General features: G+C 38.7%; 1 protein-coding gene across 1 annotated transcript in view; it reads left to right on the top strand.

Moving 5' to 3' along the window:
• Positions 1 to 23,154, top strand: part of ROBO2 (roundabout guidance receptor 2) — a gene marked incomplete at both ends in the record, with an annotated part of 481,425 nt that overhangs the window by 427,049 nt on the left and 31,222 nt on the right. Inside the window, 6 exons of the mRNA XM_082008177.1 lie at positions 1,335 to 1,462; positions 5,664 to 5,945; positions 6,317 to 6,442; positions 10,805 to 10,961; positions 17,494 to 17,754; positions 21,009 to 21,223. Coding sequence (XP_081864303.1) covers positions 1,335 to 1,462; positions 5,664 to 5,945; positions 6,317 to 6,442; positions 10,805 to 10,961; positions 17,494 to 17,754; positions 21,009 to 21,223 — 1,169 coding nt within the window. The remainder of the gene's footprint in view (positions 1 to 1,334; positions 1,463 to 5,663; positions 5,946 to 6,316; positions 6,443 to 10,804; positions 10,962 to 17,493; positions 17,755 to 21,008; positions 21,224 to 23,154) is intronic.

The following is a 23,154-nucleotide window of genomic DNA, read 5'->3' as shown; positions in this document are numbered from 1 at the left end:
TATCACAAGGAATGTGTTCATTTGTTACCGGGATGTTTATTGCATTAATTAGACATTAGCAAATGAAGTTGCTGTTGTTTAAGACTCCTTATTGGCTCCCCCTAAATTGCTGTGAGTGAACAATTACACTTAATCGATCACGAAATAAATGATTCATGGATGATGAATAGGCTGTAGATTGATAGGACTGGATTCCACAACTTTGGCTACTCAATTGAAATTGATAAAAGCTGATAACGGGCCCATATATCCTCATCTATTTTCCCTTTGCCAATATGGAGATTGTAATTAGGCCCTGGTAATAACTTCCAATCTCCTGTTTAATCAATATTTTAGCAAAAAGAGATTAGGCCTAATGAGAGCGAGTAGATGTGGCAAGAAAGCGGCTGGGTCTTCTTATTGCCGTTTCCATAGAAACCGATGTTTCTCTTAGGGATTGTGCCAGACGGGGGTCTATAACGTACAATGATCAGAGATGTTGCTCCAACTTCATGAGTGCATTAATAACCTAGAGAACTCGCAGAACTGTGGGTGGGTTTTTGTTTTCATTTGGGGGAAGGGGGTGTCTGCAGGAAATGATTTGTTTTCCCTCTTAAATACAAATACAAACAATCCACCTGCCTTGCTAAATTTCTGGCTGTTTATCCTGGGGTGAGAGAGGCACGGTGCCCTAGGGCCCGAGTGTGCCGTCTCTTTCAACATACTCGCTCCTTAATACCGCTCTCAAAGCTGGGAATTACAGGGATATAAAAGCCATGCAGCGGTGGCAGATAAGGATAGCTGTGGACTTCCCATTAATCCGACTCAAACCTGTTTGCCTCTAAACTATCCAAGAGTGCTCAATGAAAGAGTTACCAGCCTGTAGATGACAGGCGTGCATTTGGGATGCAGGGGAAGGAAGAAATAGTAGCCCAAAGTCCTGGAAATGGCTGATATGGAGCAATCAGTTTGAGTGATAGCTCCCTTGAGGTGGTAATTTATCATGCAGCCCTGGTATAGGATCCCATGATGGTGCTGCCTAACCCCTGTTTCACACAGACAACAGAGTTCATTTGGATTCTGGCAGAATCACAACGGATGCCTAGTCCCACTTCTACTGACAAAGTTGATTTGTATATATCCATAATTAACTGCTCAAGGTCTAGGTCTTTAAATCATCAAAGGCTACACAATTTTAATTTGAAATAAATTAAAGTCTCTTAAACTGTTTATTACGTATAGTGTTAGGAGAGCCGTGATACGGTCTCTTCAATCACTAGTTGTGTTACAGGTATTTTAATTTTTTAAATATATATATATTTGTATGTATATCTTTTTTTCTTATTCTGCTTCAGTCGACCAGGTCTGTTGAATGCAAGTGACCCCAGTTATCCTTGGCTTGCAGACTCTTGGCCTGCCACAAGTCTGCCAGTAAACAACAGCACTAATGGACCCAATGATCTTGGCAATTTTGGCCGTGGAGGTAGGTTTCATTTTATTAAGTCACCGTGTAGTATACAATAGGCTTCTGTTAGTTAACATCTATGATAAACACTGTGTAATATTTCTGTCGTTATAGTTCTTTCTATGGTTGACTCAAGATTTGATTTAAAATTGACTTCAAAATGTTCATTTTGCTTTGTCTCTTTCTACTTTAAAATGCAGGTCTAGTTTGCAATTTACCCCACAGTGGTGAGGGTGTGACAGGGTCTGCTTATAATCTCAAGAGAAATGTATTTGTTGCTCAAACTCATTCCCTTTTGTGTGGAGATGAGCAATCTGCTGTGCAGAGCAATGTAGCCAGGGATAGATGATGTCCATAAGAGCAGAGAGCTCAGGAGATGCAGGAAGGATGTTCCTTCAGCAGAAGGACAGAAGAACATTGTTGCTGCCAGCTTACCCAGCCCCTTCCTGCTGAGAGAGTGCTCTCAGTCTCAACCACAGTCCATGAAGAAGGCCTCAAAGGTCTTCAGAATCTTTCCTTCTTATTAAAGGAAAGAATACATAAAAAGGAACTATTTAGATTTTTCAGGGTTTTATTTCCATTTTGAATTGAGGGAGGACCTTTGGGGAGATGAGGCAATGATTTGTAATTATGGTGATGAATCTTTAGAGTGATTATTTTCTTTCAAACATTTTACTCAAATGGGAATTTCAAGATGTGTGATTCGGCTTTTTGACAGTCATAGTAATATTCACATTTCTCTGTTACTTCCTTGGTTTCTGTGATGTTATAATACAGCTAGTTCTGCATAGTGGTGTTCAGAACAAGACTTCCTGATGTAAATGAGTATATAAATATTTTAAAGACATAAATAAGTAAACAAAAATCAAGACAACTTTATATATCAAAAATACATTTAAATGCAAAAGAATCTACAAAACAATCAAACTGATAAATGTGAAAAGAATGCAGTTTTGAACTGTACCAGAATCTGCTTCTCAAAACCATCCCTCACATCAGTTCTATATTCCCATGCAAAACTTCTTCCTTCTGGTTTGACTACTGTGACTTCAAATTACAACAAAACACTCTGGACTTATTTTCCATATAAAAAAGTTGTAAAGCTCTTGTCTTACAAAAATACTATAAAATAAGCAGAACTTTTGATAATATTTAGAAGACAACTGAATATCTGCCAGCTCCTCTGTTGTGAATATCTTGAAAATAAAACCCTTCAGTACTTTTCCGTCTTTTCATAAGCTCACATTATACAGAAAAATTACCATTTTCTTTTAGCATTTGGCTCTATACAATTGAAATTGGAAGCACATTTTAAAGCTTTTGGCTTCAGTGTGTATGAGGCATAGGTCCAAATTTGTCCAAGAGATGCAACAGTTATATTTGGAATTTCAGCAGCTTAATTCCACCCCTGATCTTTACAATTGAGCTCACACTTCTATTCTGGCTGTTTTGGGACCACTTATCCCTAGCTGTTTCAGCAGTTGAGTTTGGATGCTTCTGCATTAAAGGTGTATTAGAAGTCAGATGTCTTTTAATATGAATTAACTGCTATAGAGACAACTTGGGCCTCTTTTACTGGTTAAAAGGTCTGGGATAACACAAAAAGCCTGTAAGAATTTTGAAAACAGTAAGGTGGCAATCAATCACTCTGGAAACTCAGGAGCTGAGGCAGGCAGTTCTAACATTGCCTTTGAGAGTGAAATCCATGTTATGTCTTAGAAAGGCGGTTGAGAGCAAGGCTGTGAGTGGGAAGCACAGGTTAGGTTTGGAGTCACGTAAAGCCACAAAATGGTACCGCGTCTCCTGAGGCAGCAAGAAAGAGCTTCCCTCAAGAAGTACTTCACCACTATTTCATTTATCTCAAGAGTTAGGAAAAAAGTTGGATTTTGGAGAGAATTTTGGGAAAGCGTCCAGTGAGAAATGTGTGCTCATCTTTGGTCTGAAATGTACAGTGTGGGTTTTTTTGCTATGACAACTTGGTGGGAAAATCACACTTGATTTTTACCAGGTGATTATGGCACTTTGCAAAATGGCATTTTAATAGCTCTTTGCGTGATTAATGTGTACATCTCATTGAGGTCAAAAAAGTAATCTGTGGTTGTACCGAAAATTCCCAGAATGTCTGGAGAACCTCAGCTTAATAGTAAGAATGACTGAAAATTTTTGGCTGGTGGGAAACTACGCAACTTTCCTTTCAAGTGTGTGCAAATGAATAGTTCTCCATTTTAAAATGACTGTATAGAGATGATACCTCTTCAGTTGGCAGAAACGTGCTCTAAAAGATAGATGTATATCTGAGTACTTGAGAGGTGAGCATTTTGCTAGTTTTAACTTCCATGAGTCTGCAAATCCAACACAGACAGGTTGAGCTGGACTTGCTTCATGTTATACATCAACAACAGAATTTATTTACTAAACTTCAACCCATTTTACTTTGATGAAAGGAAAAATCTTCATATTGTGGATGAAATGCAAGAAAGATAGGACTCTGCTTGTCTCTCACATCTCATGCTGTATTTGCACATAGACGCTTTTATGATTGCGTACTGCCCTTAGAAAGCACATTGGATGTCTGCAGATAGAAAGTAATAACCTGATTTTGAAATATGACTTGTAGTTTGCATTAATTGTAGGTTTTTTGCACTTACAATTTATCTGCTGATGTAAGGTAATACAATTAAGGTATTTTAAATACTTGATTGTGCCCATTTCCCTGTTGTTGTCTGCAAAAACAGATCATACTGATAGACCCAAATTTAATCTCTGTTTCTGCAGTCTGTCTGCTTGTTATCGACATATTTATTGTTAATATTATGTTGTTGCGCTAAGACTGCAGATGTTATTAGTGTGCATATTAAAATGTTCACTGTTGCACACATGGATGCAGTAGAAAATAGTTCTATGGTCTAAATGTTCATCCTAGGAGAAAAAAAACCCAAAACAGTGGGAGGAGGCCATGGTATGTATTCCCTGAGGTTGCACTGGGTCTGGAACTGAACCTAAACCCTTGTCTAGGTGCAAGAATCATCTCTTCTCTTTGGGGATTAAGGTATATAAAAATGTCTGTGATACCTAGCACAGGATCTGAACTTCCCCACTATAGGAGTATGCATTATCTCAAGTATGATCTAACAGTTGGAATCCATATCTGCCATCCAGCTATATAAAGCAAATGGAATAGAAATGATGCAGTTTTTTTAACAAGTAAAATCCAGAATGGACTCAACTTTTCAGAGTAGAAATAAATTGTAAAAATAGTACCATCTGATATATTGACCTCTGACAGAGCAGGAAGAGGCTTATCTGCTGAGCCGTGGTTCTCCTTGGGACATCACGCCAGTCATCATTAGATTGTTCACACTTCAGTAGTCTCAGCTTCTAAATCTAGTATTCCACCAGCAAAGGTCACTACAATGTTTACTAAGGAGAGAGATTGCCAATCTAACTGATTAAAAGTACAAATTGCAGTGTGTGATAGGTTTCAAAAGATGTAGAAAAGTCAACAGATATTCGGTTAAATATGTTGTACTGTTTTTCAGGTAAATGTACTAGAGTATTTGAACAAGTTGTTCTCCATTGCCAACACTGCTTTGCCATTTTAAGAGATTGATCACTTAAATCCCTCCAGAAGAACAGATTTTCTTTCACATATCAGGAGCAACTTGGTTTTGTCAGGTTTTTCTTTTGTTGCAAAGAAGGAATGTGCGAGCTAATGTCAAAAAGAAAGTTAGATAAGCTGATGCATAAAACTTCAAGGAAGTCAAGGTGATGCCCTTAAAAAAAATTGCTTTGAGATCTTTGGCATCCATTTAAGAGTTTTGCTACATATTTGCTGGGAAAGTTTCCTCTGTGATTTGTATATTCACTCCTTTCATCATTTCCCTGAAGCCCAGACAGTTTCATTGGTTCTGACATAGAGTGAACAATTGAAAACATTCTTCAGTAGAGAAATATTCCAAACTTCATTTTCACAGTTGAAGGTATGGAAAAAAAAAAGATGGTTTTAGGCAGTGAGACGTGAAGGACAAGTGGTAGGCCTGTCACAGATGCTGATAGCTTGGCGATGGTTGTACATCATCTTCCCTTCGTTGGCTCATGGACCTGTCTCAGCTGAAATGCAAACGTGCAAAATGACACATTTATTTTTCATCTTAAACCTTGATACTTTCAGGCTTCCTGTGCATCATTGATTTGTTTCATTCCCCTATGTTTACCACAGATGTGCTGCCACCAGTGCCAGGGCAAGGAGATAAAACAGCTACTATGCTTTCCGATGGAGCCATTTACAGCAGCATTGACTTCACCACGAAAACTAGTTACAACAGTTCCAGCCAAATAACGCAAGCCACGCCATATGCCACCACCCAGATACTGCATTCCAACAGCATCCATGAGTTGGCTGTCGACTTACCTGATCCCCAATGGAAAAGCTCAATTCAGCAAAAAAATGACCTGATGGGATTCGGTTACTCTCTCCCAGACCAAGGCAAAGGCAACAATGGTAAATATGGCTCTTATTTTCCAGAGCCCTTGACTTTATACTGTACCATCTATGCATGAATTAGAAAAATCATTTGGTATGTGAGACACTGTCCCTGTTTACTGTAACCAATGCTTACATACCTTGCATGCATGCCGAACCTCACACAATCCCACAATATATTGTTCTGTGCTTTTAATCCTCTTTGTCCTGTGCTCATCACCAAGCCACCTGCTTCCCATTAGGCTAGGATAGGCATACACTTAAAAACAAAATTAAAACTTGCTGCACCACCACATCTGCCGTTGACTTGCTAACTGCATGTGTTGCATGTGCTTGTGCTGTCAACTAATCACACGACGCCACTGTGACCTTTGCCCTTTAACCCTTAGCCTTGCTTTACATCCCCGACTACCGCGTGGCTGAGGGATTGGCTAATAGATTGCCACACAACCAGTCACAGGATTTCAGCACCACCAGCTCCCACAACAGCTCCGAAAGGAGTGGCAGCCTCTCAGGTTGGTTCCACCGCCGTGGGTGGGTGAGGGACGGAGGGGTGTTGGTCAGCAGCTCGCCAGGGAGGCCGAAGACCTCCCAGGTGGACTTTGCGGACAGGTATGAGGGTGCCTGCCCACTGGAACATCAGCAAACAGCATCACGTTGGCCTCGGCTGAAAAAAACCAAAACAAAACCCTTTGCAAAACCGATTTGGAGATGATAGGAGAATCCTCCCAACCAGCGCTCGTCAGTGCAATTGCAAACCTTGCCTTGTCACATCATTACCCTGACAGCACAGTTCATGGAGCAAATGTATTTCTGCATCGATCCTCAGTTTATAGGTCTCCCCACTGAACTTCATGAGGAGATCAATATTTTTGTTGAGTTGTTAACAGATTCCCCACTCCCACAAGCTGTTTCTAAATTCTGTTTTCCAGTGAAGCAGTTCAGAAATAAATGTAGGGCCCTGCAAGATGACCGGGGTTTCAAAAATTGTGCCAAGTCTGCATACAAACAGAATGTAGATTTTATGTGTGTGCTGCATGTTATATTGGAAACAACGCATTTTCATTGGATGAAAATGATTGTAGTACATGTGGTTGTGTATTATATTTAAACACACCTTTTTCTTGATTTCTTTAATTTTGCTTACTTGTTGCTTATGTCTTTTTTTTTCAAGACAAAAACTGAAAAGCCAGCAATTAAAGTGGAAGTCTGCTATTTCACTTAACCAAAATATGAGAGAGCTGAAGGGACTTAAATTTCAAATTGACACTATATCTGTAGCCTTTTGAATTTCTACTAGAAGTTGGAGCAATAATAACAGTAACAGATCAACCCTAGAAATTGCTTCCTTATGTCAATTTAAATGACTATCAAATGTAATGTTGAGAGTAGAAGCCTCTAATCATTGGCCCATAACTCATATATCCAAATGTGTTTGCAAGTCTTGTGTTCTCATGGGGAGTATTAGCTGATTTGAGTGAGATCGAAAAATTATGGCATTGACAGAGAGGTGTTGGAGACCTAAGTTCATACCATACTTCAAGAAAAGTTCTTGTTCCTTGTATGTGAGATGTATTGGTAAGTAGCTAAGGAAAACAGCTTGCTCCTCTGGCTGCATGAAAATGCAGAAATTGATATGCTGAGGTACATATGTGCCAGTTATCAGAGGGCAGTATCACACTTTAGACGTGTTGACAGCTACAGCTGCCTAAGAATTTTCTCAGAAAATACAAAGTTTCATTGGAAAATGCCAGTTGATCAAAAGCTGGACTTTGAACAAATATTTCAAGTGAAACATGAAGTTGTGTAGTGTTTCTCAGTTTGAAGTAAATTTTCTGATGACACACAGAAACCTCAGGTTAGTCAGTCTTTCTACAGCCAGGGCACTCCTGTTGTGATCAAAGCAGCTTACACCTGGATTCCCCAATGCTCAGATGAGTGTCAGTCTATTGGACTGCAGACTTAGTATTTTGCTCTCCCATGCCCACTAATTATGTCACAGGCTGATGGTGTCTGTAATACATGAGAAACTGGGGGACACCTTCAAATAGTCCAATAATTAGTGCATCACTGGAGTCAGAGACCACCTTTGATTACATAGTCCCCATCAGGGTGAGCAGGGACTTGTTCTCTCACTTCCTTGGTTAGTACTTTAAGTACTACTTGTTATTATGACTAACTTTCTGTGTCTCTCACATGAATATCATGAGAAATCCTACCCCACTGTGGAATGGAAAATAGCTAAAAACTCAGCTGCTTTGTGAGGCAGAGAAATTTTGTGGCTATACTTTGCTCCCAGCTTATGTCAGTGCTACAATCATCACTCTGACTGGCAAATTCTTTTTCCAGGACCTGATTCATGTAGAGATTTAAACAATATAATTGAATTTCAGTGTGAGGAGACATTGAAACATCAAGCATCATTGCTATGGGGAAACAAGGCTTCGGTGCAACAGTTTTCAAACACACATCAGGCATTATGTATTAGGCGTCTATTCCTCTAGTCTGACAGTGGAGTAACTCTGCCCATGGGGATAGAAGAGAAATCTCCTGCCCAACTGTATGATGTAGGCTGCTTTCCCTACCAATAATGACCTTGGAGTTCCTTTCTTTTATTTCTTCATCTGAACAGTTCCTCCGTTCTCTGCTTCACTCTTTCTAACAGCTGTTATCTTTGACCTTTCTCTCCAACCCCTCCCAAATCTAAGTGCTTTCATTCTAGCATCCCAGACATCCAACTTCCATTTTACCAGTCTCCTAAGATTACTAAGATGCTACTAAGATGCTACACTTCCAAAATCTTCCTCTCCACCTCAGCTAATCTCTAAACTGAAGTTCTTCATTGCATTTCTCTTCGCTAGGTATTCCTAGTTTAAATCCCCTGCAACACACCCCCACTTATGCATGTGCTTTCCTCCCAAAGCAGCACCTTCTGCCTTGGCCCTTGTTGACTCCTACTCCTGCTGACTTTTCAAAATTACCCCATGTCCCACAAATTAAAATTAACCTACTTCTTTTGTACTGTTCTGTGACCTTATTTTTAACTCCTCTTTCCACCGTACCTGTGCTTTGAAAGCCTCATTTTCCCCCCAGAAGGTTCATATATTTGTTCCCCCTTTGCCAGCATCACTGGGGGTTCTTTTCTGGTGATCAAAATGTTCTTTCCCTTTTCAAGAAAGCTTCCCTCTCTGCCAGGCTACAAAAGGAGGAAAAGAGCCTGACTTGCATCCTAATAGGTGGAATATCAGCTCAGTTTGCACACAGTGAATGACGGGATCTTGGCTGGACTTACTATAAATACTCCAGGACAAGGAAGGAAGAGCTCAGATCTGGAATTGAGTAGTGGAAACAAAAGTCTTGTTTGCAACATGCTACCAGCCAGGCTGATTAGAAACCTTGCTGGTTTGTTGCCTGTCTCTAGCAGCCACAGCAGGAGGTGAAGAGAGAAGTCTTGGCTACTTCTGAATCACAGAATCACCTTGTTTCTTCCTTCTCTATGCGTTCCTATTTTGGTCCAGATGATGTTTGGAGATAACAGAATAAAGCCACTGTCTCTCAGGTGAAAAGTCCTGTGACATGTGCTTGTCTCTGTTGCTAGCATTGCACATCCTTCTGGAGGTCTCTATGCCTAAAGCTAGAGCCATGGCGAAGAGGGTGGTGCCTGCCAGGGCACACCGTCCCACCCTGCCTTACAAGTCAGTTGTGATTTTTTTGGTTTGTTACTGATGAGAACTTTTTACATGGAGTTTGCTTTGGCTGATCCTTATAAAACAGCAAGAGACATCAGTGAGTAAGATGGATTAGACTGTGCTTTCTGCAACAGGCAAGGGATGAGTGACTGCCATCTGGGTACCCCACTGAAAAAGCATATGAAAAACCATTCTTCCACCCAACAATCCAGAGAGTTTGAAAGCCGCAACAAAATGGCAATAAAAGAGATGGGTCTGTGAGCAGTCAAAGGATTTGAAATCTTGTGCCATTCTTCCTCTGAATCAATTCCTGACAAGAAAAAGGAATCAGGGCAAAATAAAAGAAGGGAAACAAGGGGGAGGAGAGCTTTTTCTGTAAGATCACTTTCCCGTAAATGGAAGTGTCTCCACCAGAGAAGTGGATACAAAAATGACAAGAGAAGAGAAGAGGGCTTAAGCAAAATGCATTGCTTGCCTCATTTCTACTAGCCTCCTCCATTAGAGCTGTACATTAGTAATAGAACCTCTTCTCTGTGGTGGCACAAGGTATTTGAATCCTGTGAAACAGACAGTCCTAAAACATTGCAGATGACCACCTGATGTTTTAAAAAACTGGAACTTAGTAAATTCCTATCAGCAAAACCCTGTTTCCTTTTGTTTTGACAACTTAACACTAGTCATTCCGGCTGAAAGATACTGAGTCTAATGACAATTTGTTTAGATTGTGTCCTTAACCTCTGTGTTTTCCACGGAGAGAGGTTATGCAAAACAGTATTATAAGCACATTGGATTCTGACATTTGAAATAATTTGCTATGGTCTATTATATTTTTATCTAACAGTGAATTCAAGAAGTCATAAAGTAGACATGACTAAATCAGTAAATGTGTTTCTGATATAGCAAAACATGTCTTTCCTTGGTTGTGTACTACTGTGGTGCAAATGTATGGGTTTTTAAAAAGAAGTGATTTTTGACAATTATTCAGAATATTTTTCCATTTAATTCTATTATTATTTATAACCTTGTAACAGCATTAGCACGTTGATGCTGATTCTGCTGAGATATAAATACATCTTCTTTTTTGGGGAATGCCATCTGGAATCGGAATTCTTTCAAAGAAATGTAAATAGCTAGCTTTTTCCCCTACATTATATCTCTAACATTTTATTTTTCTTTTTGGATTTGCAGGTGGCAAAGGAGGGAAAAAGAAGAAAAATAAAAATACTGCCAAGCCCCAGAAAAATAATGGTTCAAACTGGGCCAGTGTTCCCCTCCCCCCGCCTCCTGTGCAGCCGCTTCCAGGCACAGAGCTGGAACACTATGGGGTGGATCAGCAAGAAGCAGGGTAATTTTTTTTCTTTTTGTTTTGAAGAAAAATCTGTGGTTTGGAGAGATGAGGCTTTTTTTTTTTTTTTTTTTTTAGTTTTGCTAAGTGACAATATTATTCTGTTTTGTTTCAAAAAAAAAGAGAGAGCGCCTTATCCTATAGACTTATTCAAGGCTATGGAGGAGGAATGTTTGAATAGCTCCTCTTGATAGTGACTGAAGATGGAAATAAAAGTGACCTTGCTTCATCGTCATGTAGGGCTTCTCTGCTTACTCATGATGAGAGGTATCTCACTTCACAGGTAGCTTAATTGAATTCTGTTGGGACTGCTTGCAAATGATGAGACTCAGAGTGAGTAAGGGTGACATGATCTGGCTCCTTATATTTTTTACTGCTTTGATGTTTAAAAATATTAGAGCCAACAGAACAAAAACCTTCACACTAAACTGGATTCATTTTAGAAGATCAACCAGTGGATAATAATCTTCTCATTGGCTTTTAGAAGAAATTTCACAGTTGAGGAAGGCATGCTATTTATAGGCCTTCTTTTATTATTTAAACAACTCTTGAGTTTCTGGAACCTGACACTTATTTTTGGATAGCTTAAACTTGTTTTTGAGGACACAAAATCACACAAAAAGCACTAAATGAGAGGAAAGAGACATTTCCTGCACAAAGAACAATTATGGAATGCTTTTAAAAAAGTGAAATGATATGAAATACCAGTTTATCAAGCTCTGGTGGAAAATCAGAATATATAGAAAAATAGTTTTCTGTGGTCAGCTCTGTTGGAGCCTTTGAGAATCACTGTTCTGTCAGGGGCAAATTTCTGCCTGTTTAAAAACATGGATTAATCAATATTTCCTAAGGATGAAACATATGTTTTAAAAATCACTGTAGTAGCTTTACTGACTAAAAATATTTCAAGCATTACCTTTTTTGTAAGCATGAATTGATCATCACTACTTTTATAATGACAATTCAAAGAATTAAATACTAATATTTGAGTTTACAAGTCCTTGAACTCTTAAAATGAATAATAACTAACTATATAAATCAGTGAAGTTCCTTTTAAAATGAAGGTCCATTCAGGCTATATTAGAGTTAAAATTTCAAAGCAATTATAAGGGAAAACAAATAACCTTGCTGATTGTAAGTGTTGTTTAAAAGTCAAGGCAAAAAGTGCATATAATAATTATGTTCTGTATTCTCTTATAAAAAGCTAAAATGAATTGAAGATGGTTTCACCATATATTTGTCTTTATCAGTTTAAATCCTTAAAAATACATGTGCAGCCATTTCACTAAAATAATTATGCTATAGAAGGCAAACAACTTGGATTTTCTTTCAGGACAATGAAATGGCATAAAATATAAATGAAAATATCTTCTAGAGAAATCCCTTGTGACACAGGGCTTGACTCCTCAGTTGCATAAAGTATCTGTTATTGAGCTGGAAGGAACGATGTTGGTCACCAAGACAACACTGGTTATTTAAGGATAAGGTAATCACCAGGCTTCCAGGTTCCCAACAATTCAGACTTAGTTTTTCCTCTGGTTATCTTTTGAATTACCCTTCTGTGCTTTTTGTAATGTCTCATTAATAGTTGTTGTTACAAGACCTTCTAATGTGCATTTTACCAAACACAAAAACACACCAAAAAATTGAAGATTAGACTTGAGCTACAGTAATTTGCAACCAACTTTGCTGAACCCAATGCATCTGCAATGCTCAAACTTCCTGAGGATGTATCTAATACTAATGGTTGTTCTGTATTCAGGGGTTGATCTTGCTTCTGTGGTTTTCAACACGTTAAAGTGGAATGAATCATAGACTGCATTCCTTATGTTGCCTTTAATATCGACATACTGGGTAAAAAAAAAAAAAAGCAAGCAATTTTTTTAAACTGCCCTGTTTTTCTTGATTTGCTTTGATGTATACTATGTATGACAAGTTCAATGTGTTTTAATTTTAGAATTAATTACATGCAGATGTAATTATATTGTGAATTACAATTGAAAAAAGGACTTCCACTCAGAAAAAAATGAACACTTTATTAAATTTCTCACAATGTTATATGAAAGGTGAATGTTTAGAGCAATAAAATAAGGGAGCTGGCATCTAAACAGAGACTTATTTTTCTGTGCATGTCTTCCTATAACTCTTGAATTCAAGTGTGAGCTTCATTGGCATGAGTGTCCCAAATAAACAAAACAATTTTGACAACTTATTTTGCTTACTAGAAATTAACACTAGTGGCCTATTCGTTTATAAATGGTAAAAGAAAATCCACAATAGCAGCAAGTGAAAAAAAAAGTCGACTAACTTATTCGTAGGAAAGGATGAAAAAAAACCCACACTCTTAGTTCTCTCTACTGACTTTTCCGCAGAAGAACTGAGGTTTACATTCACCTCTATTTTTCCATGAACTGCAACAAACATAAGGAAAGGTGAACATGTTAATCCAAGCAGCCTTTTATATAACGTGGTAGCTTTTGGGATGTTTTAAATTTCTATTTAACCTATGCAGTAAATCTGTTTATACTGTTGTTTCCCAAGCAAGCTCTTTCCCATGAAACTTTCCCCTTTTTTGTGGTCTTCTACAAACTCTGTGCTTGTTCCTTGTTGTCTTCCTTGTTTTTCTCTTGTATATAATGCAGAGTCTTTGAAGATTCTCTTTTCCTGTAGTAGCTCCTAATTAAGCATGTTCCCTTTCCTGCCCCATTCAAAGAAGATGCTTTTGCTTGGTTTTATCCAAGAAACTTGACAGTAAGGAAATGCTTATTACCTATCAATTATCATCTACTTATATTTTTTCACCAATATTACACATACTCTTGAGTCGGCCCCAGTAAAGGCAGTCTTCATGTTGTTATCATTGGTTATTTTTGTTTTTTACCATTGATTTCACCTTAAAATGGAATATTAGCTGCTGAACAGCAATATATTTGATAGTCATTTTATGGTTTTAGAAGAAGTAAAGAAGGTACATCAAAAAATCCTTTCTGGCAAGGTGTAGAGAGGGAAGCTTTCTTTGTTGCAACAATCTGTGTAATGAAACAGAATTGTTATAGCATGTGCCCCTTAGCTATCAATCACATCTATTTTTTTGTTTTGAAGGAAAAAATCTATCAGGGTAATGAACCACGATTTTTAATAGCAAAAGCGTACTATAGAATAAAAGTGCTGAGAAGAGAATAAAAATTATTAGAAACATAGAGAGTCATGTTTGTCAACAAGAACTTATTTAGGGACTTTGTTATTATTAAATTACAATCAGAGGTCCCTCGTGAAGTTATGGTGCTTTGATTTAAATAAGAAGTACTTGAAAAAGGTTGCATGCATTTTCACCAAGTTGTATTTACTCAGAAAACCAGAAGCACGTGAATGGTATTGATATTCACTCTGTTGTTCCAGAATTTTCAATAACTGTATCATTTATACAAGGTGTAGTTACTATGTAGTCTGTTAGGTTTGCTAGGTTTTTCTTGCAGATTTTTTGTAAAATGCAGGTTAGAACTGGTGGCTTTTCAGACATTCTTACATTATGAAGAGAAAGGGTTTTGTACCTGAAATCTTGAATCTCAGTGTGCTGAACTTCAGGCTTAGGCTCCTTTCCATTTCAAAGAAAATCTAGGTAAAGATATGGTACTTGTGCAGAATCTTTTTACTAAGAAATCTTTTTACTATCAAGCTGAACATTTGGGGATTTGGACCAAGTCGGGTCAAAAGGCGAGCATATCCAAAGCTCATTTATGCATTACTGAAAAGTCGCTGAGGAGTCCTTTCTGCCCTGTCCCTTTTAAAGAAGAAACCATTATACCAAAGCGTGAGGTTGAGAGAGTAAAAGTAAGTGACAGAGCTGTTACACTGCATATTTTTAGCAGCATGAGTTAGGACGGTCCCTTCACCCTTGGGTGGCAATGTCATGAGTGAATATTGCACGGAAAGACAAATTAGAGCTAGTCATATCTTAATTGTCTCCTAAGGAATTGAATATGTTATAATGTAACATTTTCTTAAATCTCTGTGCTATGAAAATGGTAATGATAATTCACTCAAAAGCTCCTAAATGCCAAGTGTTAAGATTCAGCATTTATTTGCACTTCTGTACACAAATGTGTGTTTGTGTATCTGTTATAGCGAGATACAGATTTAAAGTGATAACCAGCCTTAATTACAAGACATGTCTTGCACAGACTTTTGGATGATTAAGTCAGGTTGGTTTAGCTATCCTGAATCTGTGCTTTTAAATACAGACTACAGACTTCTGAATAAGGAAAAAGTAGTTTAGTTAATTTTAGAAATCTTTGGGTTTTGCTTAAATTAAATGTTCTCTTCATAATACAGGTTTTGAAACTTCTCTGTCTCAGTGTTCCCACCCATTTTGTAACCTAGCTTCTCACTTGAGAAAATTGGCAGTGATTCATTTTTCTCTGGGAAATCGGTAATTCCTTCCTTCTAAATCAGGAGCCTTAAAGGAATATTTGTAAACTGGTTTGAGAAATTAATTGTATAACACAATGCATTGCCTGCCTGCATTGCAGACACAAGGGGTGTACCTTGTCAGCAGTCCTTGAAGGTGGAAAGAAGAGAAAGTGGCTTAGATGATGCTTGAGGAATGGCTTTTAGAGTGTGAGATGGTTTGACAGTGAAGGAGCAGTGAGAGTTTTTGGTTGTCTGGTTGCCTTTTGAAAAGAGCTGTCTAACCTGAGGTATTTTGGAGTATGCTAGGAGTTAAGAAGGAATGTGTGCAGATGCTCAAGAGACTGCAGACTGACTGGATGCTTTGAAGACAGGAAAGGTAGGCAGTGTTGAGATTGGAGTGGTGTGATCATCAGCAGAGCTGTGCACAACTGAAGTTGTGTTCAGATTAGGGAATTGCTCTGGGGAGATAATGCGGAGGGAATGATGACAGTCACTAGGGCCTGTGTGTCTTGGGTGATGCTGGTGTCTCTAAGGGACAGTGTCCTGGGATGATACTGTAATACAACGCTGAATTGAAAGGTCTGTGATGAGGACAAAGACAGAAAAGGATTCAGTTGCTGGAAAAGCTTACGTAAGAAGTGGTAGTAGAATATAAAGCTTCTGTTTCTAGCCTTGATCACCACCTACACCTTTGATATAAGACTAAAAATTGAACCACAAAAACCTATCAGAACATGTCTTACATGTGAAAAGAGAAGAATTTAGTATTGAAGAATATTGGTAGTTGTTAATCTCTTCATTTACTTTGGGCAGGTGTGTTGAAATTGTTCAGAAATTCAGCACTGTCTAGGTAAGTCCCAGTAAAGATTGGTTAGGAGGTGGGGCACCGGCAGAGCTGTCAACACGTGTGCTAATGTATATTATCAGCTGGTGCTGTGACATAGCATATGCTTAGGGTCAGTGCTGCTGTGACATGAATGTATTACACATCACAGCAGATACCTATATGCAGCGTAGTAAGACCAGAATTTATGTGGAAAGTGTAGGTTTTTATTTAAGCTACGAAATAAAAACAAATAGTAAATTTATAGACAAATAAAGGGGAGGATGGCAGTAAGGAAGTGCATAAGTGCAGCTACGTAAAGCTCGCTCTGCCTTTTAAGGATGCTGCTATTTTCATGTTGTCTGGGTTTAACCCCAGCTGGCAACTAAGCACCACACAGAGCCACTCGCTCGCTCCCCCCGCGGTGGGATGGAGGAGAGAATCAGAAGGGAAAAAGTGAGAAAACTCATAGGCTGAGATAAAGACAGTTTAACAGGTAAAGCAAAAGCCATGCATGCAAGCAAAGCAAAACAAGGAATCCATTCACCACTCCCCACAGGCAGGCAGGAGTTCAGCCACCTCCAGGGAAGCAGGGCTCCATCACACGTAATGGTTTCTTGGGAAGACAGATGCCATCACTCTGAATGTCCCTCCTTCCTTCTCTCCCCAGCTTTATATGCTGAGCATGATGTCATATGGTATGGGATATCCCTTTGGCCAGCCCGGGTCAGCTGTCCTGGCTGTGTCCCCTCCCAGCTTCTTGTGCACATCACTGCTTGCAGAGCATGGGGAGCTGAACCTTGATTTAGTACAAGCACTAGAACTACTTAGCAACAACTGAAAACATCAGCATGTTATCACCATTATTCTCATACTAAATCCAAAACACAGCACTATACCCTAAGCTACTAGGGAAAAAAAAAACCTCTACTCCAGCCGACACGAGGATGCATGTCTAGATCAATCTTCATGCATTCTCCTAGGTTAATGATTCAGGAAGTGAGTTAGTTCATTTTTGTTGTTGATTGTGGCGTAACATTATCTAATCACCATTAACAAATGAGATAATGGATTGGTAATTTTTATGTTGCACATCTTGTTCAAGTTGCTTAGCAGTTGTGGGATAACTTAAACAGACTCAGTAAGGACAAATTAAGCAATTATGAACCTATTTTCAACAAATGCTAAAGCTCACACTGCGTGTGAGGGTTCAAACCATAGTAGAAATCCTGTGTACCCCCTGCTGCACGTCAGAGATGAGATTTGATGTATACTAAGTTTACTTGTTTTTTATTTTAGATACGACAGTGATGGTTGGTGTCCGCCTTTGCCAGTTCAGACCTACCTACATCAGGGCATGGAGGATGAGCTTGAAGAAGACGATGACCGTGTTCCTACACCTCCTGTCCGAGGAGTAGCTTCGTCACCTGCGATCTCCTTTGGGCAACAGTCAACTGCAACCCTCACACCTTCTCCACGAGAGGAGATGCAGCCAATGCTTCAAGCCCACCTTGATGAATTAACTAGGGCTTACCAGTTTGATATAGCAAAGCAGACATGGTAAATGTTTGAAGGGGGCACCTGCGGTGTGGGAAATAAGAACATAATAACAATTTATTCCTTGATGACATAAATATTGACTGTGTTCAACAACATTTCAGTAATGTTTCCAAAGCAGTAAAATGGAAGAAGAAATAGCAAAACTGTATCTACACTGTGAAGGCCTTAAACTTTAGTGGGTGCTTTATAAACTGCAATGCTTGGTCATATGTTAAATCTTGGCGAAAAACGAGTAAAAATAATATTCCTCTGCAGTTTTACATATATTCAACTAAGTAATTAACACCCACCTGCTGACAACTTTTATACAGCTCAAAATACTCTCTTTTCAAGCTAGCAAAAGATAGAAATATTTTAGGATTTTCAAGATATTGTGGTTCTAAATTCCTAATTAAAAACGCTAGTCACCTGAAATAGCAATGTAGCAGCTTTTACCCTGTGTCACATGAGAATGAAGCATTTGCATCTCTGCCTGTAGTTTGAAATACCACGAAAATTTCCGATTCACAGGGAAAAACCCAGAAATATCAGGAAGGAAGTTGTTAGAATTTACAGAATGGATATAGCGTTTTAGAGTGCTTTATGCCTATTTAAAGGAAGAGCAAGCAAATACCACAGTAACATTTCCCCTGCAAAACAAACAGAAGCAATCTCTTCAGGGACCGAAAAAGAACTTGTCAACTGCAGCAGGCTGGGGATACGGTGAAGGTCAGTTGCTTTCTGGATGTTCCCTAAGCAGCAGTTGTCCTTTTACAACTTTTCTACCCAGACAAAGCCCGTGAATCTCGGAGGAGAGGAGCAGAGCTCGTTACTGAATGGCGTACTGCCAGCGGAGGAGCAGCCTTTCTTCGCTGGTAAATGAAGCCACAAAGTTATTCAGCTTGAGCTACCGTAAATAGATCAGGCAGGTAGGCAGGCGGTGCCAAATCAAAGCCAGCTGTTTTCCCTGGACACGGTCAAAGCCCCGAGGCTTGTCTGCAATCTGCACTCCCTCTGCAGAGCCGCGCTGCCAAGCACGGACCCCAGCCTGCCTGTGGGACAGACCCAAATCCCAGGCAGCAGCTAGACCTGGCCTATTGAAGGTAGCTGACTTCTGAGCCAGCACACAGATGCATACCCTGCCTGTACAGTCAATCGTTGCTGCATTTTGCAGCTGTTACCTTTTCTGTGCCCTACAAACCATGGGTGCCAGTCTGGGAGCAGATAACGTAGTAGGACTCTGTAGCAAAGCCTCTTGCAGCTGACAGGAAAGGTCTTGCTCCCTTTTTGGAGAAATGAAAATTGATTGGGAACTTTCATAATCTGTTTAGGAATATATAGATTTTAATGTTGCTCTTGTGTAAGGTCACAGTAATTGAGCATGAAACACTGAAGAAAAATATAGAGGAGATGATAAACTGTATTTTCATATTAGAACCTTATAGCAGGTATTGGGGTAAATATTGAGGGTTGCAAACACAGATTATTTTTACAGTAGTTGTTACATGGAATTGTTTAATGCTTTGATAATATCATGCTGGATACATATCATGCTGTTCAGCAAATGCTGTTCAAAGTCAGTGGAAAATCCTCCATTGTCTTAAGTGGGAAGGAAGCGTTCTTAGTTTTCTTTTCACAAAGTTAACCTGTCGAGTTTAGAGGTGGGAGAAACAAAACAACAAGATGAGATCTGTCAGATAGGTTACTGCAGGAGTAATAGAAGAGAAATATAGAGACCAGACAACTAGAAATTTAAGAGAGAGCACATTAGATATTACTGGAAAAGTACATAATCATTATGGCCTTGATCCAGCAACTCACTTCAGTATATGCTTAACTACAAGTACATGAGAAATTGACTTCAATTGTTCTATCACATGCTTAACATTAAGCTTGTACTTGAGTGTTTTGCTTGATTGGGAGCTAATCACAGTGTTTATTGAGCCTCAGTTAGATGATAGTGTCCTTTAGGGCAGTATTTTGAACGTTGCATAGCTAAGAACCTGGTGTCCAGACGGAAAAGTATTCAAGAACTGCTAATCAGAAGGGGGTTGTGTATCAGAAGGGAAGCATTTGCTCTGCAAATAAGCTTCAGAATAAGCAATAATTTAAAACCTATACCAAGGTGGAGAGAGGTTCCAGTGGTACAGAACATTTACTGTGACATTCTCAGATCTGGTAGATTTATGTTATGAAAAGGAAAAAGCTGTTTGAATAAAGAAAATTACTGCACTTATCAAGTGTAGGCAATAACACAGCACAAAGTTTTCCTTGAAAATATATTACAGCTAGGAAACCAAACAAGTGACAGTTGTAATTTTTTCTGTTATGCTGATGTCCAAGCAAGAGACCAGCAGAATCCTGGATCCAATCCAGAGCGCTGCCGATGCGAATCAGGTCACGGCACCTCATGAACAGCCACCCAAGGATTCCCACATGCCAAGCTTAGCAATTTCAAACATGGTACATGCTCTTATGCCAAGGCCAGTCACGCCTGGGTCTCCTGGCACAGCTTACTGTGTACCTGTAGTGCTGTAGAGAATGCTGCATTGAAAGCTGATGGTTGGTTCTTTTCCCCTCCAGCCTCTCAGAGACCACGCAAATGAAACTTCAAGTTCCCTGCTTGCATTTGGCCATTTAGCTATCCTGTGGTTGTTTTTTACCTTTGTTTTTCTTTCTTTAATTGTGATTGCTGCATGCAATAATTTCACACATGCCTGCCCTAATACTACTGCAATTAAATCAATTAAACTACTTGGAATAAAGCAAAATAAAAAGTCCTCGCTGATAATGGGTTTACTGGACTTGAAAATTTCTTCTGTCCTACCAGTCATTTCTTCCTCTTCAGAGTGAGTTCTATGTAAGGGCACTGTTTAAGAAGAAGGAGTGAAATTTAATTTTGGCTCAACATGTGATTTGCAAGGTGGAATATTGTGTGAGACATTTGTATGCTAGGTTGGGATTCAGAATTGTGCTTTTCCATGGACTTCCTACCTGATTTATGTAGCCCCTGTGTACACGGTTCCTCATCTGTAAAAGGACAGTCTTGACCTTCCCCATCTTACAGGAAGGGAAGTATATTTAAGACTGGAAAGTGCACAGGTTCTCTGGTATTAGAAGGTATGGTGAATAACTGAACTGACTTTTCTTGAGTTTGACCTAACAAGCACTTTTTGTAAATCTACTTCCAGACTTATTGAAAGGCTTATCTTCTGTTGACCATGGGGTACAAAGTCTCATCCATTCTGATGATGTTTTCCTGTTTGTTTGTGTAGGCACATCCAAAGCAATACACAACCTCCTCAGGCTCCAGTTCCACCCCTAGGATATGTATCTGGAAACCTTATTTCAGATTTGGAAACAGATGTTCCAGATGATGATGATGATGAGGATGATATTGAAGAAGAAACTGTAGAAATCAGTAGGCCGCTAAGAGGTCTAGAACATACTCCAGGCTCCAGTATGGACAATCTAGACAGCTCTGTGACAGGTAACCAAACACAGTTAACAGTGACAACAACTTGTTCCTAACAGTAAAATATATCATCAATCAAACACTTTCTAAGTGAAAATTTATTCAACTCTATTTCTGTAACATGTAAAATGTGTTAATATTAAACACTAAAGTTAAAAAAGGATTTGAAAATACTTTGCTGCAAAATGATAAGAAAATTCATGAATTTTAAAAAGCTTTCAAGACTTGAAAGAAAACTCAATTATATCCTAGCTTTCATGAAAAGTTCACTCTACTGGAGAAGCAAGCCAGCTACATAAAAAGGAGGGGGAAGACCTCAGCTTGGGAATATATATTTCATAAATCAGGAACAGAATAAAAATATTATCTTAAAGCGCTTTTAAATGTTTTGCTGGATAAATGCTTTTACAGATGAACACAGGGAAGTTAAAAGACTTCAGAATAAATGTAGTTAGATCAGAACAACATTTATTTGTAGAGTAAATACAACAATTATGTAGGAAAATGTGTATTTTGAACCTACTTTGTATTGCTGAATGTAGTAATTGTTCCTTTTTGGTGAAGACATTTAATTATTCTGATCCTACTTCCTTCACTGCTTCTAGCCCGTTGCAACTTTGGAAAGTTACAACAGGGATCATCAAAGAGAACCTAGAAAGGCATGCTAAACTAATGCACAGAATCTGAATGAATAAAATTGCTGTTGATGAAATGTAGGCAGTGAATGGCATTTTTTGAAAAATACAGATTTTATATGGACATAATGAACTTTTTCATAGGCATCGGCATATTTCCCTTTAGGTTCCCTCTATATACTATACTGTATCCATAATGTACAGCTTTATTGGAGACCCAAATATATATAGTGTCCATAGTTCATAAAAGCTAGCGGGAGCTTCTTCAGCCTTTGATCTCTGCGCAAGAATGCTGATTTTTAGTTGTAATGTAAGGGAGACTTGCCCAGTACAACTTACTGCCATAGCACTGCTGAATTTCATCTCATTGTTCTGGACCTTTGAAATTCCAAGGGTTTTGCACCCTTACCTAAACCCTGCTATTCTGAAAACACTGCAGGAATATGACAGTGATGGAGCGTCAATACCTATAATTTTCTTCCTTTTCCCTTGTTGAATTAAATAGTGTGTAGCTTAATCCTACTTTCCAGGTTCTCCTTCACCCTAGGGCCAGACTGCTTACCAATCTAATTAAGATTTAAGAATTGTATCTCTGCTGCTGCGATTTGAAATCCAGATCCAACTGAAGGCCATAGAGTTAAACTTTAAATCCCCGAATTGAGAAGGTTAACTTATTAGTGCATGAGTACGTTAACTCACTTCGCTTGAATTTCTAGTGTAATCTTCTTTAGGCTATAATTCTGAATGTTTTTGCGTATCTCACTAATGGCTCCATTTGGAATGCAGTAAGGATTTTGCACTGGTAATACAGAAATATAAAAAAAAATCAGGTGGCTATATATTTTCCATTTGGTATGTATTAATATGTCAATGTTGATATATCTGTAAATCAGAAAATGAATGCTTTTTACATTTGCATTTTCACCTAGTATATTGGACCACCCTACCTAGTGCAAAGTAAGAAATAGATGCATTTCTGCTCTAATTTGTAGACTTCTGTGCTTACTATAATTTATCCTTTTATGAATAACATTCAAGCTTGTTCTAATAGTTATGAATCTTGTTTAATTATTGGAGTGTTAAACGTTTAATTATTGGAGTGTTAAAAACTTCTTGGTGTATTTTTTTGAAGAAATGGAGCACCTCTCCCATGAGGACAGGCTGAGAGAGTTGGGGTTGTTGAGCCTGGAGGAGAGAAGGCTCTGGGGAGACCTTATTGCAGCCTTCCAGGGGTCCTATAAGAAATATGGGGACAGACATTTTAGCAGGGCCTGTTGCGATAAGACAAGGAGTAATGGTTTTAAACTAGAA

Source organism: Phaethon aethereus, assembly GCF_964289735.1.
Source record: "Phaethon aethereus genome assembly, chromosome: 1".
Taxonomy (NCBI): domain Eukaryota; kingdom Metazoa; phylum Chordata; class Aves; order Phaethontiformes; family Phaethontidae; genus Phaethon; species Phaethon aethereus.
The sequence above is the reverse complement of the archived record's forward strand: the minus strand, read 5'-3'. Positions and strand labels throughout refer to the sequence as shown.